The 17,738-nt window shown below is 45.8% G+C and overlaps 1 protein-coding gene across 1 annotated transcript; it reads right to left on the bottom strand.

The window, feature by feature from the left end:
• Positions 1 to 3,260: 3,260 nt before the first annotated feature.
• Positions 3,261 to 16,339, bottom strand: LOC102280813 (glutathione S-transferase A4). Its single transcript, XM_005904348.3, is given in 7 exon segments — positions 3,261 to 3,861; positions 5,603 to 5,734; positions 7,726 to 7,867; positions 8,708 to 8,840; positions 10,404 to 10,455; positions 16,254 to 16,297; positions 16,300 to 16,339. Coding segments are annotated over 7 exon segments (666 nt in total). The 3' UTR covers positions 3,261 to 3,738.
• Positions 16,340 to 17,738: the final 1,399 nt, after the last annotated feature.

The raw sequence follows: 17,738 nt of genomic DNA, 5'->3' as shown, positions 1-17,738 counted from the left end.
TTAAAGACACAGATTGATTAAACAGAGAGATTGATGGTGGGTGTCAAGTGCTTTGAAGAAAATAAAATGATGAGAACATGAGAGATGAGATGGATGATGAGAAAGAAACATGGGGTGCGGGGTTGGGCCACCGAGTTCATGATCAGAAGATTCCCTTAGTGGGAACATTGAAGCTGATGGAACAAGGATCCCGCCACGGAATCTTCTGGGCAGACAATTTGGGTAAAGGAATAAAATGCACATACAACAAAGTGGGAACACCAGCAAGTACGAGAGCCTGGGCTGGTAGCCATTTGCTGCAGAGGCTGGAATTCACCTTCTGCTGTTGCATCCACAGGCCCTTCCATACCCACCCTCCTCAGGGACCCAGGCAGGAGTGTCACGGGTTCCTTTGGGCACCCAGTCTGCCAAAGCCCTCTAAGCAGCTGATATTGGGTCCTGGGCTCATTAGGTGCTGCACCTCCTCCTCTGACAGACACCAGAACCCCACACCGTTCAGCTCCTCCTTTTGTCCCAGAGGACACTGGAGCCCCCACAAGTGCCCCGTTTACCCCCGGGGTGCCCTTTCACCCCATTGGCTCAGCTGCTGTGGGGTCTAGCCCGTGAGCCTCATGGGCCCCCTCTGCCCTGTCTCCCTGCCTCACACGTCTGATTCCTTCCTGAACACAGCATGCTGACATCTTTGAGGACAACCATCTGCTGCCTGACCTCCTGGCTCTTTTACCAGAGTCTGGCGGCTTGTGAAGATGGGATGGTGGAGGCTGTTGAGACTAAAAGGTCTGGACCCCCCAAAAAGCTTGTAACAAGGCCAGGAAATTGCACTTGTTTGGGATGGGGGAGGGGGAGCTTGTCTCCAACATGGGAAGTGAACTGAATGATTTAAGGTCGTATAACCCTGAACAGAGCGGTATGGGAACCTGTCTTCACTGGAGGCAGCTTGGCTTTTGTCTTTATTTTCACTAATCCTCCAATTCAGCACAGACCCAACTTCCTCACTGGTTGTCTTCTCCAAGAGCCAGCCTTGAGGGCCCCCTTGTGTCTGAGAGAATTAAAACCCCCAGAGCACTGTTTGCACAATGGCTTCTGGTCTGCTCGAATAATCTATCAGGCAATGGCCCTGGGTATTGAAATCCCACCCAGTCATATAACAGCTCCCATTTCCTGCTGTCTTACACAACTCAACGACAGAGATCTTGTTACCAAGTCAGTGTCTGCTCCCATGTGTAAATTAATCTCCGAGTGAGGGTAAAGTGTTTGCCCTCACTGAAGCATTGGAAGGGAGCAATCCAAGACCGCCCTTGCTCTGACACCAACAGCAGGTTCACGGTGGTGGTGGTTTAATTGTTCAGTCGTGTCTGACTCTTGTGACCCCCATGGACTGTAAGCCCGCCAGGCTCCTCTGTCCATGGAATTCTCCAGGCAAGAATCCTGGAGTGGGCTGCCATTTCCTACTCCAGGGGATCTTCCTGACCCGGGATCACACCCATGTCTCTTACTTCTCCTGCACTTGCAGGTAGGTTCTGTACCACTAGTGCCACCTGGAAAGCCCTCGGAGTGTCCCCCAAACGGCCTCATGCCCGAACAGTCTGCTGGAAAGACTCACAGAACTCACAGAAAATGGTCATACTCACAGCAACGGTTTACTACGGAGAGGACACAGATGAAAATCTGTCAAGGGAAGAGATGCACAGGACTGAGTCCAGAAGGGTTCCAGGCTCAGAGTGTCCAGATGTCCTCATTCGGCAGAACCGGAAGTCCAGGGTTTTACTGGAGCTCCATCACGTGGGCATGACTGACCACCCACGTGGCTGATCTGTCTCCAGCCCCCTCCAGGGTGGGGCTGACACCACATGACCCAGAGCCCGCCCTCCATCGCATGGTTGCCGTGGCTCAAAGCCTATGCTTGAAATCATATAGCCATTGTTATCTACCTGGCCCAGGGCCCCTGGCAAACAAAGATACTTCTATCAGGCATGTCTCTGAATAGTAAATGGTAAGAGAGATTCTAAGGCTTAGAGATCAGCTTCCTGAAGCCAAGGCCAGACCTGTACGTGGGGAAGGTGATTCTTTCTGCATCCCCACCCCCACACCCATTCAGTTTCTTCTTTTTGTTCCTTTGCTCCCAGGAGGCTGGTGGGAGCATCAGCCTGGACACCAGTGCTCCCCAGGCCTGCCCGGTGATGCACCTGCTGCCAGCCCTTGCTCCTTCAGCAGTTCTAAGTATCTGAGTGATGACTGAGTGTTCAAATTGTAAAAATGTGAAGGCAGAAAACCATCTCCACATCTGTGTTGGATTTTCCTCTAATAAAACTCCAAGGGCCTTGCATTGATTGTGACAGGCATGAAGGGTCACCTCGGGACTGTTTCTTTACATCTGGGCAGAAATCCCTCTTGCAGTAAGAAATGAGTGTGTTTTCTTTATGAGACGCGGATCAAATACTTGCCTTTCTCCAGTTTTTAAATTCCCAAGTATTAGCTACTCTCGAGTGGCAATTTTTTCTTTTCTAAAATTACTTCTGCTATTGACGCATCTATCTTGCCTACTGCGTGGTGACTTTTTTCTAAAGCAGGGCTCTGTTTTAGGGTTTTGCCTTCTGGCACCCTGCCTGGCACATAATAGGAGCTCAATTAATATTTAAGATGCAAGTCAATACATGTTTAAAACAGTACTAAGTCATACTTTTAGTTCTGAAGTGCAAAAAAAACTAGAAGTCCCTAAATAACCATTTGGGTAATAACAGGATAAAAGTTATATATATTCATATTTTCTTACACTTATGTCAAATATAACTGGAAGAATATACAAAGGATAATGATGTTTACCTGCAGGGAGCAGAACTGAAAAGAACTGGGAGGCAGAGCTGGAAACACTTCCAACAATATAAGTTCATTTATTTTTGGCTGTGCTGGGTCTTTGTTGCTGCGCACGGGATTTCTCTAGGTGCAGCGAGCAGGGGCTACTCTCTGGTTGCAGTGGGTGAGATTCTCACTGAGGTGGCTCCTCTCATTGTGGAGCATGGGCTCTAGAGCACATAGGCTTCAGTAGTAGTGGTGCGTGGGCTTAGTTGCTCCATGGCATGTGGGATTTTAGGTCCGGGACCAGGGATCAAACCTGTGTCCCCTTCATTGGTAGGCAGACTCTTAACCACTGGGCCACCATGGAAGTTCTTGTATAGCCTTTTGTATATTTTTGATTTTTGAACCATGTGAATGCATTATATATTCCAAATAATTTAACTTAAAAATTCTAGCAGCAGGGCAATGATTTGTAAATCCTTTATTTTAGTGAATATCAAAGGCATTCATCACTACCACGGATCTATTATAGCTCAGAGGAGAGTTACTATCTAGTAAAAACTCCATTGTTATTAGACACTAAAAACAGGAAGAGACTGGAGGGAGTTTAGAATGGGATAAGGAGAGGACAAAAGCTCAGGGGACAGACGATACAAGGTCCTACCCATCCCTGTACCAGGAAATGAACAGACAGAGCAGATCTAACTTAAAGGCTGATCTCTCCAAAAATATTTCAGAAGAGGTCCTGTAACAATCACTCACTGGACCAAAAAAACAGGTCGATGTTTCTCAAAGAGATATTAGGACATGAAAGACCAACTTAGGAACAATATACACAGCACCACGACAGAGCTGGATCACGGCAGCCTGGCTTCAATTAAGACACTACTGTGGACACATCAATCTCTGGGGGCAGTGCTCAGTCACAGCTGTACTGCTGTCCTATGGCATGAAGATGTTGTACACGGTTCTCACGTAGATGTCATCGGGGGGAGGCTTCTTCTTGCTGCCAGGTTCAAGGAATTTCTTAATTGTAGGGATATTACTGATTTTCACTGTGTACTCCTGAAAAGAGAAAACGCAAAAGTTCAAGGCTAAAATTGAACTTGAACTTCAAAGCTGCTCAGTCATGTCCGACTCTTTGCGACCCCATGGACTATACAGTCCATGGCGATCTCCAGGCCGGAATACTGGAGTGGGTAGCTGTTCCCTTCTCCAGGGTATCTTCCCAACCCAGGTATCAAACCCAGGTCTCCTGCACTGTAGGTGGATTCTTTACTGGCTGAGCCATTCTATGAAAATACGGTGCTGCAAAATGGCCCATCAAAGTGTCTGCAATAAATATTTGTTACAGGGATCCAAACAGAGCCATAATCCAACATCTGTTGAGGGGCTGATCTGTTGGTATTATTTACAATCTGCCACAGTGGCTGGGATCTAGACCAGGCTTTATGCAAATCCACACCACGATGTCAACTTTTTTCAGAGACAGCAAAATAAAAAAGATACTTAGAATGGGATTATACTTGCTTAAAGAAAAAGAAGGACAAAAAAGACATGCTGCTGCTGCTAAGTCGCTTCAGTCGTGTCCAACTCTGTGTGACCCCATAGACGGCAGCCCACCAGGCTCCGCCGTCCCTGGGATTCTCCAGGCAAGAACACTGGAGTGGGTTGCCATTTCCTTCTCCAATGCATGAAAGTGAAAAGTGAAAGTGAAGTCGCTCAGTCATGTCCAATTCTTCGAGACCCCGTGGACTGCAGCCCACCAGGCTCCTCCGTCCATGGGATTTCCCAGGCAAGAGTACTGGAGTGGGGTGCCATTTAAGTACCTCAAATATATTGCTCTAAGAAGAAAGTTTAAATAGAAATACTTTTAAAATTCATCAGACAGTACAAGTTACATTTTAAGGTTCAGCTTCCTTGGACATTTTTACTTCTATTAACAAATGAATTCTCTTTCCAGCTATGTGTGGACGATGGCCAGTTGCATTTTTGTAACGTAGGGTTCAAGACACCAGATATTCATGTAAACTGCAAAGAAGAAAAAGAAATCTGTTTTCATTCATAGAGTCAAATCTTAACAATTTTCAGTAATTGAGAGGAAAAATCCATTTGATCTGGTAAAAATTCTAAATTATATGGGAACTGAACATCCATTGTCTATAATTATTCTAATAAAATCTTTCAAAATAAAGAGGTCATTTACTTAAAAAGCTACCATTTAACAAATGTCTCCTGTGTACAAAGCACAGCCTTAATTAAGCATGTGTACAAACATTATACAGAAGTATTCACACATATGTCACTAATATTAATAAAAACTCTAGTATGGAATTTGTTCCAAGAGTGTAGTCACGCAGCAAAGTCGAGAGACAACTTCTTTCATGTGTAAACAACTGCTCAGCTCTAAGGGCCTGGGAACCAGAAAACCAATTTCAAGTCTGTACTTTCATTTCATTTTAATAACTAGAATCTAGCTTCCCCGATGGCTCAGTGGTAAAGAACCTGCCTGCCAGAAGCAGGTTTGATCCCTGGATCTGGAAGATCCCCTGGAGAAGGAAAGGAAATAGCAACCCACTCCAGGATTCTTGCCTGGGAAATCCCATGGACAGAGGAACCTGGCAGGGTACAATTTATGGGGTCACAAAACAGTTGGACACAACTCAGAGACTGCACAACACCACCACCATAATGAGAACCAAAAATATTACATACACACACACAAACACAGAGCCAATCAATCAACAGACATTGAAGGAAGGCCTAAGAGTTGTGGGTCAATCTTCTAAAACATTAGTTTATTTACCTGGAGGTGAGGGAAGGCAGACAGGATATTAGGAATTTTCTCTTCTAGAGCCAAAATGGTCTGGAGTAGAATTATGTCTGCAAGACTCAGCTGATTACCAACAAGAAACCTTTGTCCATGACCCCGTAAAACCTGCAGGGTATAAATGTTTTACATCGGTTACAATGGTCGACATGGAGAAACTAATACAGCTATGGAATCAGTGCAGCATCTAAGAGCTGAAACCATGGCCTTTTTCTTTTATCTTTTTACAAATAACATCAACTAAGAGGAAGTTCCCTAAGAGAGAATGAGCAAAAAAGGTGTAGAAATGACAGCATCCATAGGTCTCTGCTTTATAACAGAATGAGACCCTGAAAAGCAGAAGGAAGTATTAATTCTGGATATAGCATCTGGTGCTTTAAAAGGATACAGCTATTCTGTAAATGTGTCAGCAGAAAAGAATTAGTCCTGATGCATTCAGGAGATGGTGGGAAGGATGTAAGAAGTAAGCCACTGGTCCTGTCCAAGGAGTCTAATCTATTTCCCAGTTCTGTGTTTCTATGACTGTCAGGACTCACAGTCGTAAACTAGACACGACAGTGAAGAAGAAAAAAAAAAAGCAGGCTTCCTTTAACATCTAAGATCCCCTGGAGAAGGGAATGGCTGCCTACTCCGGTATTCTTGCCTGGAGAATCCCATGGACAGAGGCTACAATCTGTGGAGTCGCAAAGAGTCAGACACGATGGAGCGACTAATATTTTCACTTCACTTTCAAGACCAAGAAAATTAAAAGAATGAGAATTCATCCTGACTCCCATATTGAGGGTTAGGTGCGGAGATTCACAGGAATAGATGGCGATTGGAAAGAAGCAAGGAACAGGGGGAGACCAGGGGAGAGCCCCTTTGCAGATATGTGTATGTGCGTGCATGTGTGTGTGTGTGAGAGAGAGAGAGGGACTCTAAGATGATTCCAAATCAAACAGAGTGACTGGAGCCAGACTGGAGAAAGACAGAGTCTGGAATGTAGTCAGAGGCCAGAGTTCCAGTCCTGGCTCCCACCTTAGGCATGTCACGCAGTCTCTCTGTGGTTCTATTTCATTATGTGTAAAAAGAAGGTAACAGGATTGGTGGTCCAGTGGGTAAGAATCTGCCTGTCAATGAAGGGGACACGAGTTTGATCCCTGGTCTGGGAAGTTTCCACGTGCTGCGGAGCAACTAAGCCCTTGTGTCTCAACTACTGAAGCCCACGCACCCTAGAGCTTGGCAACGGGAGAAACCACCATGATGATAAGCCCACGCGCTACACCTAGAGAGAAGCCCTCATTCACCACAACCCGAGAAAGCCGGTGTGCAGCCACAAATACCCAGTGTAGCCATAAATAACTAACTAAATAAGAAAGTAATAACTTTTAGCCCGTATGTTTGGCGGAGTTCTGACGTAGTCTGACTCACAGGGAGACAGAAGCTGGCAGTGACCCTTATCCAAGACACCTGTTCCTCCCTCACCACAGCCCATTTCTGCATCATCCTATTTTACATTCACAAAGTTCCTGCAGGCAAGAGACCATGAAACCAAGGGCAGAAACACTCAGAAAGCACCTCTCTTCCTTCTTATCTACTTCCACGTCAATGGCCAGAGGAAATTGCCAATTCCCGGCTTTTACTTGCTCTTGTTTTTAACTGAGGCATTTAAAATAATCCTTCTCCATTGAGGAAAAGAGAGGAGGAGTTGAAGTTCAGTAAAACAGATACCGTAATGAGACAAGAAAGAGAACAAAAGGGAAGAGAAATAAAACAGCCACGGTTCTTCTCTTCATATCCAACTATCAAGTAGGATGGAACGAAAGAAGGAAGGAAGGAGCTGGCTTCTGCTCTCCTGTGTCCTGTACAGGGTGCCACCTGGCAAAGGCAAGCAATGACAGTGCATACAGAGGTGAGCCTGTATCTTGGCCAGAGAGCACGGAAGACTCTGGAAGAGTAGGGGAGGCTCCAAGACATGCTGGCTTTGTGCTGACGCAACCGTCAGCTCTTTGGAACCCAGAGGGCTGGTCTAGCAGGGCTCAGCTTTTACTCTGCCTGAGCAGAAGAGGGGTGTTTTGTGGTCTGGTGATGCTGTCTCCACAGGCTTAGCTGCCACCTACCTTTTCGAACACAGGAAAGTATCTAATTATAGCCTTCTGGGCCATATTAGCCACTTCCTTTTGCTGATCGTCTGGTTTGAGGAAAGGATGCATGATAAGCAGTTCCAGAAGATCCAGGGTCCCCTCCACATACATGTCAATCCTTCAAAACACACACACAAAGCATTTTCTCAGTGGCCCCTCATTGGCTCCCACAGCTAAATATCCAGAATGCTTTTCTCTTACAGCTCGGGCTACTTAAATATCAAGAAGCATTCATCTCCACCTGTCCCTTAACAGCAAAGATGCAAAGTCAATTCTAGTTATAAATCAGAAAACTTCTTCAGAGAAACCCATCACAAATCTCGAAGTACCAGAGTCATGGATGTCCTTTCACCCATGCTCAGTATGGGTACAACTTCACATTTGTAAAAATAGTGGGTACATTTACAGAATACTTGGTGTGTACGAGGAGTGGTGCTAAATACCCTACATCTAATATTTCATTGAATCCTACAGCATTATGAGGAATATACTATTAGTACCCTCATCACACTGGAAACTCATCAGGACACTAGAGCCTAACACTTTGCCCAGGGACATGATCCAGGAGGTACAAAGACCAGGCTCTGAGTTCAAATTATAAGCCAGTGCACAGTATTCTGGGCCTTGAATGTCACAGCAGCTTCTGATTCCTAATACTCAGTGATAATAGATTTGCAAGAACAGTAAAAAAAAAATAAAATCAAAACATTTAAGGATGCAGAAACCTCACCACACCCCAGACACAGTCTCTAATACCCAAATTCAATCCTTTCCCCTCATTTTACTCAGACTCTCTGTACTGACTTTCCAAGTGGTCTTGATGACCTTTCTGGAGGTTTGTTCCTTGTTTGTACTAACGATACAGGACATGCAGTGGACCAGGGGGCTGTGGAGGATGGCTAATGAGCTAAGCATTGCTAGAGGTACAATTGAGAACACCCCGGAGGAGCCACAGTACAGGGTTCTCTCCTTGAGGTCTTTGCCGAAGAGATGGTGCTTGTCTGCGATGTAGTGGAGGATGCTCCGGGTCTGCACCAGCTTCATCCCGTCGATTTCAACCATTGGCACTTGCTGAAACAGCAGGTGGTTACCTGGGAACGGAAGCCCGGAGTTAGACGTGCTCTCTCCCCTTTCCCCCATCCCTCAAAAAATACTCTGCTGAATGGGGCCACAGCCTTAAGAAATAGTGTAAAGCTCCCCCAACTTCATTCAGGGGTGCTGATTTAGCCATAAAACAAGACTTAAAACTAGCATGGACATAAACCTTTCAATTTTCACCCCAGGAAAAACACTTAGTCTCAGTGTAAGGGGTGAGGGGTAACACAGTGAAGACATCTCTTTACAGAGCTGTGCTGGCCAATACAGTAGCCAGTAGTGGCATGCGTATAATTAAGCCTTAATTTAAATTGAACTTTTTATTTTTGTGTGTATGTGTGTGGCTGAGGCATGCAGCTTGCAGGATCTTAGTTCCCTGATTAGGGATTGAACCTGGGCCCACAAGACTGAAAGCCTAGAATCCTAACCACTAAGCCACCAGGGAACTCTAAATCAATTAAAAATTTTAAAGCTTAATATTTTTTTTGGCTGTGCCTGTGCCATGGGGCATGCAGAATCTTAGCTCCCTGAGTGGAGATTGATTCCAAGCCCCACTGCAGTGGAAGTGCAGAGTCTTAACCACTGAGTCACCAGCAAAGTCCTAAAACTTTTGAAAAATTTAAAAGTCACTTCCTTCGTCCCCATGGACACAAGTGCTCAGGAGTCACGTATGGCTGGTGGCTCCTGCAACGGCCAGTGTAGAACACAACAACCCATCTGTGTAGAATGTCTATGACTGTGTCACTTGGTCAGTCTGATGATGAAGCCCAACGTACAGGCATCCACTTCCACAGCCCACCTACTGCCAAATACGCAGTCACCGGTCAAAAAGTCACCCCTTCCTTTCTTCAAGAAGACTGTCTCAAACACTTTACCTACACCAAACCCCAGGAAGAGTCACAAGCATAGCACACAGCCCAGTCCTGGAGGGCTTGAGGCGGGTTGAGGGCAGATGTATACTCAGCACATGCGCAGTGTCACTCCTGATGGAGACATCACAGCCCTGCAGAGCTGGTCCCTCTCCAGGGATCCCTGAGTTGGGCCTCAGGACCCTGCTGATGGCAAGGAAGGAAGCTGCTTACAGGGGTCTGGGTGTGGAGGGAGGGTGGGACCAGGAGTTAAAGGCAGGCCTTTCACTGCTGTCTCATCCGTTTGGTACTTACTTGAGAAAGCAGCCCAGTGTAAACGGGGACTTTTATCTGCACACTTCAAGCAGATGCTTCAGGTAATATGTAAGAGGTGGAAATTGAGGAGGGAAGGGATGAGGGAGTGGAAGAAAGAGGGAAAAGGCAGAGGAAGGTCGGGGAGGAGAGAGAGATGGAAAAGGGCTGCTCAGTGGACAGAGGGAAGAACTACTCCCCCTCTGATTGGCTTTTATAGAACTACTGAAAATCAAGTGATTTTCTAGCAATTTCGGCCACTGTTCCCTCTTGCTTATCTGGTTTTAGGATACTGTTCTGGACGTTTAGTGTCAGCTGAATCTTTGTCCTTCCACTTAAATCAGCATTATCGACATTAAAAAATCAGCATTATTGACAGTAATACATTTTTATACTCACCATCCTGCAACTTCTGCAACTGTTCTTTTGTTTCTAAAAATTCTTCGTCAAACTAAATTAAAAAAGACACCCCCCCAAAAAAAGAAGGGAAATGTCATTATGGTTTTAGGACCAAAAATACCAAGTTAAACTGCCCAAAAAACAGACAGAAAGAACATACTCAGTACCCATATCTTGGTTTCTAAATATCCCTGGGCTCCCAGGGGTAAAATTTGATTCTGTTATGTCAAAAAGTGAGGATGTACTCAAAGACAAACAGATATATGTCAAAGCCCTAGCCACGTTTGGGACAATTCAAGTGATATCAGGCATAGATGAGAATCAGATCAGATCAGTCGCTCAGTCGTGTCTGACTCTTTGCGACCCCATGAATCGCAGCACGCCAGGCCTCCCTGTCCATCACCAACTCCCGGAGTTCACTGAGACTCACGTCCATCGAGTCAGTGATGCCATCCAGCCATCTCATTCTCTGTCGTCCCCTTCTCCTCCTGCCCTCAGTCCCTCCCAGCATCAGAATCTTTTCCAATGAGTCAACTCTTCACATGAGGTGGCCAAAGTACTGGAGTTTCAGTTTTAGCATCATTCCTTCCAAAGAAATCCCAGGGCTGATCTCCTTCAGAATGGACTGGTTGGATCTCCTTGCAGTCCAAGGATCAACCAAAAAAATCCTTGTGTCCATAAATGATGATTCAAAAAAAAAGAAGAAAGAAAGCTCTCTTTTCCAGAATTAGCACTAATTAATGCAGAATTGTTCCTAATTAATGATAAAATTAGAAAATCACCAATTTTCACCCTATAATGTAATAACTGACTCTGATAAGGATCAAGATGCTGAAATCGTTGGGTCATTGGGCATAGAGTATTTACACAAAGCATCATCCCGCAGGTTACTTATTATGACAAAGAAAAAATGTCTCTGCAGATGTGGAAATCCCACCATCCACCTACCCAAGTGGTCAAGCTCAGTTCTCCACTGGGGCCACCTTGAGGCATCCCACGCTCTCTGCTGGGACAGTGAAGATACAGCGACCTGCAGAAACAGCATCCCAACCAGTTTAACCTGGACGGAGCTGCAAGGTGAGACGGGGGCGTATCCAGAATGTGCGACACTCTGCAGTATACAAATGGTCTGCACTCTTTCCAACCTCCAGAACTGTTTTTTTTTAAGCTCCTCCAGGATGCGCAGGTTTGGAAGCCAGTTGGGGGGACAGACTTTCTGCCTTTGCGGCTCCCGCTCTGTGGTCTTCATCACTTGTCTGGCTCCCGTTTTCCTAGACATCCATCTACTTCCCGACTGAAAGCATGAGCCCTGCTCTCAAGGGCAAATCTTTATTTACAAGGGATTCGACTGTAGCTAGGTAAACCTCCTCTGAAAATTCTTTAGGCCATTTGGCCTCCAAGTCACATTACTGACTCTTTATTTCTCTTGGCAGAAATTCATACAAGAGATTCAATTCCTCCATCACACATTCCTTCTCTGTTAAGTGAAGAGTATGAAAGAAAAGAACAAAATGTAGATTCTGCTCTAGATGAAAAGAGAATAGAGACAACCACCAAGTGTCTAAATCTTGATTAGATCTTGGATGAGGGAGTGGTAGTTATAACTACTAAAGAGATACATTTAACAGCTATATAGACATTTGGGGCACAAGAGGCAACTTCTGAATTTGGGTTGTATATAATATGTTGTAAAACTGATGTTATTTTCTTAGTTGTGACAATGATATTACAGTTATGGGGACAATTTTATTTTTTTCTTAACAGGAAGACACATGCTGATGTCTGCAACTTACTTTCAAATGATTAAGAATAAAAAAAAGCAGAGACAGACGAAGGAAGGAGGCAAACAGCAAAATGTTAGCACCTGGTGAGTTTAGTTGAAAGGTATCCATTTTACTATTACAACTTTTCTGTAAGTTTTAAAGTTTCCAAACTAAAAGTTTGGGAGGAAAAGAAACACTGGAAAGTCCCTTTTCTTGTGACATATACAACATGCTCGAATATACTGATGTCCTTCTCATGCCCACTGAGGCCCCAAGTCCCTGGGTGGTTCCCAGTCGAGCCTGTGCCTTGCGCTGCCCCTCACCCCACGTCATCCCAGGAAGGACAGAGCCGCAGCACAGGCCTGGCCATTCTTTCGTCTACCTCACCTAGTCGACCAGAGGGGCATCAAGATGATGGGGTGAAGGCATGGCTTCTCCTATTCCCAGCCCTCCTGTGTGAGGAGAGGGCCTCGGTGCCCCTAGAGGCACTCCATCTGGGGCCCAGGAAACAGTAGCCTCAGGGTAAGAATGTTCTGGGCGTTTGAATGCTCAGGCGGTCAGCCGTGATGCCGAGGTGTTTCCACTGCACCACTGCTCTCACACTTTAATGAGCCTGATCATGTATAAAGCACATGAGAAAGCGTGTGTATGTGCCAGAACCCAGGCCCATTCCTCAAAGACTCACGTCCAGTAGCTGGGAGAGACCAGGAATGTGCATTAAAAAAAAAAAAAAAACAAGCCTTTCCAAGCAACGTGGATGGACCTAGAGATTAACATACTAAATGCAGTAAGTCAAAGAAAATATCATCTGACACCATTTATATGTGAAATCTTGAAAAAAAATGCCACAAATGAACCTGTTTATAAAATAGAAACACGTTCAGACATAGTACACAAACTTATGGTTACCAGCGTGGGGAAGAGGGCGCAGGAGGGACACATTAGGGGTTTGGGATTAGCAGATATACAAAATATTAGTAGTATTAGCAGATACACAAAATAGATAAACAACAAGGATCTAATGTATAGTGCAGAGAACTACATTCAGTATCTTGTAATAACCTATATCGGAAAAGAATCTCAAAAATATTTATAACTGAATCACTTTGCTGTACACCTGAAATAGTATAAATCAAATATACTTCAATAAAATTTCTTTTTAATTCCTTCCAAATGCCTCCGATTCTGGTTTTTGACTCCTGGGAACATGTAGCAAAATGCATGCTCTCTCTCACTAGAGAAACTCTCTCGTGTCAAACTTTATAATACTATTGGTCTGTAAGAAGAAACTGGCACCGGAACAGGAGGTGAGATGGCGGGAGACGGAGGAAGGTAAAAAGTGCATGAGGCTGAGCTTGGAGGAGCTGGAGACTGTCTGGGGGCTGCCCCGGGGCTGTAAGGACAGACAGTGTGTGGTTTCTGTCCACACAATCAGCGGTCTCTGTTCCCTGACGGGGTGCTGGTCCCCCAGGGGATCCCCTGGAGACGTGCCCCCATCCACATCATGCACTCCCTCCCTCTCCACACACCCTCTTCTTCTGAGCGAACTGCCCAGAAGTCCTGAATGAGGAGTGTGTGGCCTTCAGGTCTTCTTTTTTTTTTGGTTATTTTTTTAATATAAGTTTATTTATTTTAATTGGAGGCTAATTACTTTACAATATTGTATTGGTTTTGCCATACATCAACATGAATCCGCCACGGGTGTACATGTGTTCCCCATCCTGAATCCTCCTCCCACCTCCCTCCCCGTACCATCCCTCTGGGTCATCCCAGTGCACCAGCCCCGAGCATCCTGTATCATGCATCGAACCTGGACTGGCGATTCATTTCACATATGATATTATACATGTTTCAATGCCATTCTCCCAAATCATCCCACTCTGGCCCTCTCCCAGAGTCCAAAAGACTGTTCTACGCATCTGTGTCTCTTTATGTCTTCTCTTTTACACTGTTCATTCCCCCTCTTCACAAGGAGGATCTGACTGGGTTTGGGAGTCTTTGGGCAAATGAAGCTCCAAGCAGCCAAGACGCAGCATCCAGGACACAGCAGGGTCTGAGGACTCAAACCAAGTATGAGTTGGAATATGCTGACTCCTGGAATTAGGCCAGGCTGCCTCCCAGCAGGTGTGAGGCACCTGGTTACTGGGATGTGTGTGCTTTACATGTCAGGCTCTACCTGACACTGTGACCCTGGAAATCACGAACTCACCCAGCTGCTGTAGCCCGGCCCTCCTGACTATTGCAGACCTGACTGAACACAGATGTGGCTGAAAATGTCTTTGGGCACAGACATGGGAGGGATCCCTGAAAACAACTTTGGGGCATTGCTCCTGTAAACCACGTGGTCAGCCCTCATGAGGGAGGCCAGTCTTTCTCCTGGTTAGAGAACCTGGTCAGAGTGGACTTGAGACCCATGCCCCACACTGGGCTAAGTAAGTACCCTACCCTACCTGCCTGCCTGGTCTGGGGGAGGTGGATAATAGGACTCATGCTCCCTTTTGTTTAACTTACTTAGGGTTGGGTTGCTATGAGTGTAACCAAGAATCCTGACCCACAGCTGAGTAGGAAGCACAGAATGAAGCTAGGGAGGAAGGGATTCGGACAAGGGCTTCCAGTATCTACATATACAAGACAGCAACTGCAAGCTCAGAAGCACACAGGGTCAGACAGGTGACATAAACAAGCCAAACAGGCTCAAGTCAAGGGATCAAGAACTGTTGCCCTCTCTTCTCAACACAACTAGAGAAAGTGTTCTGAGATCATAGGGAATGGTGGAGACTACATAAACTAGAAAGGTCCATCTGCAGGGGCTGTCCCTCTTAGAGTCAGCAACGGCTGCCCTATGAAAATGAGGCCCTAGGAGCATCAGATCTTCCAACTTCTCAAGAGAAGTCAGAAATCAGAATCTGTATATAAAAATGGTATCAACTAACAGAAAACTGTAAAATGCTGTGTGGTGAGATATAATGACAGGCAAGGAAACCAAAGCCTAACCAAACCAATAAATAAAAAACAAAACCCCAAACCCAACTATCTTCATTTATCACCTTTGGAGGTTGGTAGGGTCATGACTCATTATTCTGAAAATTGATAGAAAGAATCAAGCATTTATTCTGCTTTTCTTAAGTGAACTGTAATGTGCTTTAAGGTAATTAAGAACATAACCAGTGAACAAATACTCTTTATAAGAGAATCACAGTTCAACTTAGGTGAAATAACAGAAATAGAAAAATCACCATTTTGTAACCCCTAACAACGGTGATGATCAAGGCTGCAAAGACGGTGGCTGAAAGGGTAACAGAGGAAAACTTCATACTGTGGGAACAGGCTGATGTCAAGGAAACACAATGATCACACTCAGCAACGCTGAAAACGAGACAGGTTGACGTCACGTGCCCGTGATGTCGCATATGAGAAACATGTTCACACTACCACTTTTGCTGCAGTCTGGCAGGGAAAAAAAAAGAAAAGGAGAAAAAGGAGCCTGGATTTGATCAGACTTCTGGATCCAATTAGTAGTTTACAGGAAACAGACAGAAGAGGGGAACAGGTTAAAATGAGAGTAAATCCATCAAATTCAGAATGAGGGGCATTTGACAAGCAGTTACTTCCACAAGTCGCCCCAGGAACAACCACAGACACGCACCCAAATCGTGACTACTAATATCTGTTTTATGTTTCTATCAAGAAGCAGCTCCAAGAACGGAGCAAAAATAAGACCAAAACCACTGTGGGCCAAAGGATATGGGCATGCAGGGGCTTCAAGCCTGAAGTCACTAAAGTAAATAGGAAACAGATCTAAACCTAGAGATTTTATAGTCACCAAGTTCTGGGTGTAATTGGCAAATTGCAGGTTCATGCCTGTTTTCCTCATTATAAATACTTACTGGTGGTAGATCAGAAGCAAATGATTAAGGCTTAAAGTAAAAGAGAATTTCATCAACTACACTCCATTTAGAAAAAGAAAAATTCTTGAGAGGAAGGACTCTTCTGACTCACTGAAGCAGGTCTGTAATATTACCGGGAGAGGACAGAGCTCAACGTTATAAGACAAATCTGTGCAGAAACACCAGTATAGCTAGGGTACCTCGACTCCGGCAGCAGCTAACACCCATCGCACAGATTCCATCCGCCTCGTCCGTTGGGATAGTGGAGCTTGGGTTTCGTGGCCATCACGGCCTTTCAGGTTTTCTGAAATACAAATGCAGCACTCCTCGCAAAAGAACAGCCTCAATTTCGCGTTCTCAGTCCAGTATTCAGGGGCTAACTGAATATTCAGGGTTTTGACAAACTGGGGGGTTCTGTGGGGGTTGGGGGAGGAGGGATTTTGTGGGTTTCTGTTTTTTGTTTTTAAACTGCGTTTGCCCTCAATCAATAAAAACAGACTACCATTTTAAAACCTTAAAAAACAACCACCACCTTTGCCTTTCAAATAGTTTCATAGCTTTATGATTTATTATTCTGGATCTTGGGAAGCGGGGGGCTATTTCCTGTAAAGACATTTGGGCTAGCAGCACAGGACTTCACAGAATCACCACACCATATACTTTGACCTTGAAAATCTCAGATTTCCCAAATTCGGCCTGTACAGGCCAGACCAAGGACCGCGGAAGAGACGTCCACACCCATGGAACCTCTGCAAAAATTCACTTTCACACGCATCAGATTCGAGCCTCACAGCAACAGAAGAAGGAGGGGTCAATTATTACTATTGTCCGCAAGACGTGCGTCTGCGGGCCAGGGCCCGGGGTGGTGGCCCCGGGCCCTGCACACCCCCGCTCCCCCTGGACAGAAGCCCCCAGGCCCTTCTTGCGCCCAGGCCACCGCCCGGCACCCGAGACAGGCTCTCAGCGCTCCGCGCGGCCGCTCAGTCCGCGCTGGGAGACCATCAGAGCTTGCCTTCCACCCAGGGCTCTGGACTGCACAGAACGGGTTAATAAGGATACGCACGCCGACCAAGCAAGACCCCCTCACCCCAACCCAGGGGTCCGTGTCTGCCGGGATAGGAACAGGGCCGCGGGAGCGAGACAGGGATAGATAGGATGAATGCGGGGTGATTCCAGGATGAGGAAGGAGCGTGAGAGACTCGGAGCCGCGAGAAACAAGAAGAGGGGGGAAGGGGAGGTGGGAGTGACAAGAGGGAGACAGACCTGGCTCCACTCGGAGTGACCAGAACCGCACAAAGGCGCCCAGCGAGCGGTCTGCAGCCGGGGGACCCGAGGGCGCCGGTGGGCGAGGCTCCAGAATATTTCACCAATAGAGACGGCAATATTTAGCATGCTCCACCCATCTGCAAGGCATGCTGGATGCAACTCCAAATCAAGCCCGTTTTAACAGCAATTTTTGCAATTTGAGGGAATAATTTTTAAGTGTTAGTTAGGTTTGGACCTTAGTTTAAGATATATTTTAGAGATCCGGCATTCAGAAAACAAAGAAAAAGTCGACATATCCTTAAAGACAGAAGTTTCTTGTAGTTTATATACTGCGCGAACTACCACAGTTTTTCGGATGTGAGGGCGATCTGGTTGCGACATCTGTCACCCCATTGATCGCCAGGGTTGATTCGGCTGAT

This window comes from Bos mutus, chromosome 23 (genome assembly GCF_027580195.1).
Source record: "Bos mutus isolate GX-2022 chromosome 23, NWIPB_WYAK_1.1, whole genome shotgun sequence".
NCBI classification, from domain to species: Eukaryota; Metazoa; Chordata; class Mammalia; order Artiodactyla; family Bovidae; genus Bos; species Bos mutus.
The sequence above is the reverse complement of the archived record's forward strand: the minus strand, read 5'-3'. Positions and strand labels throughout refer to the sequence as shown.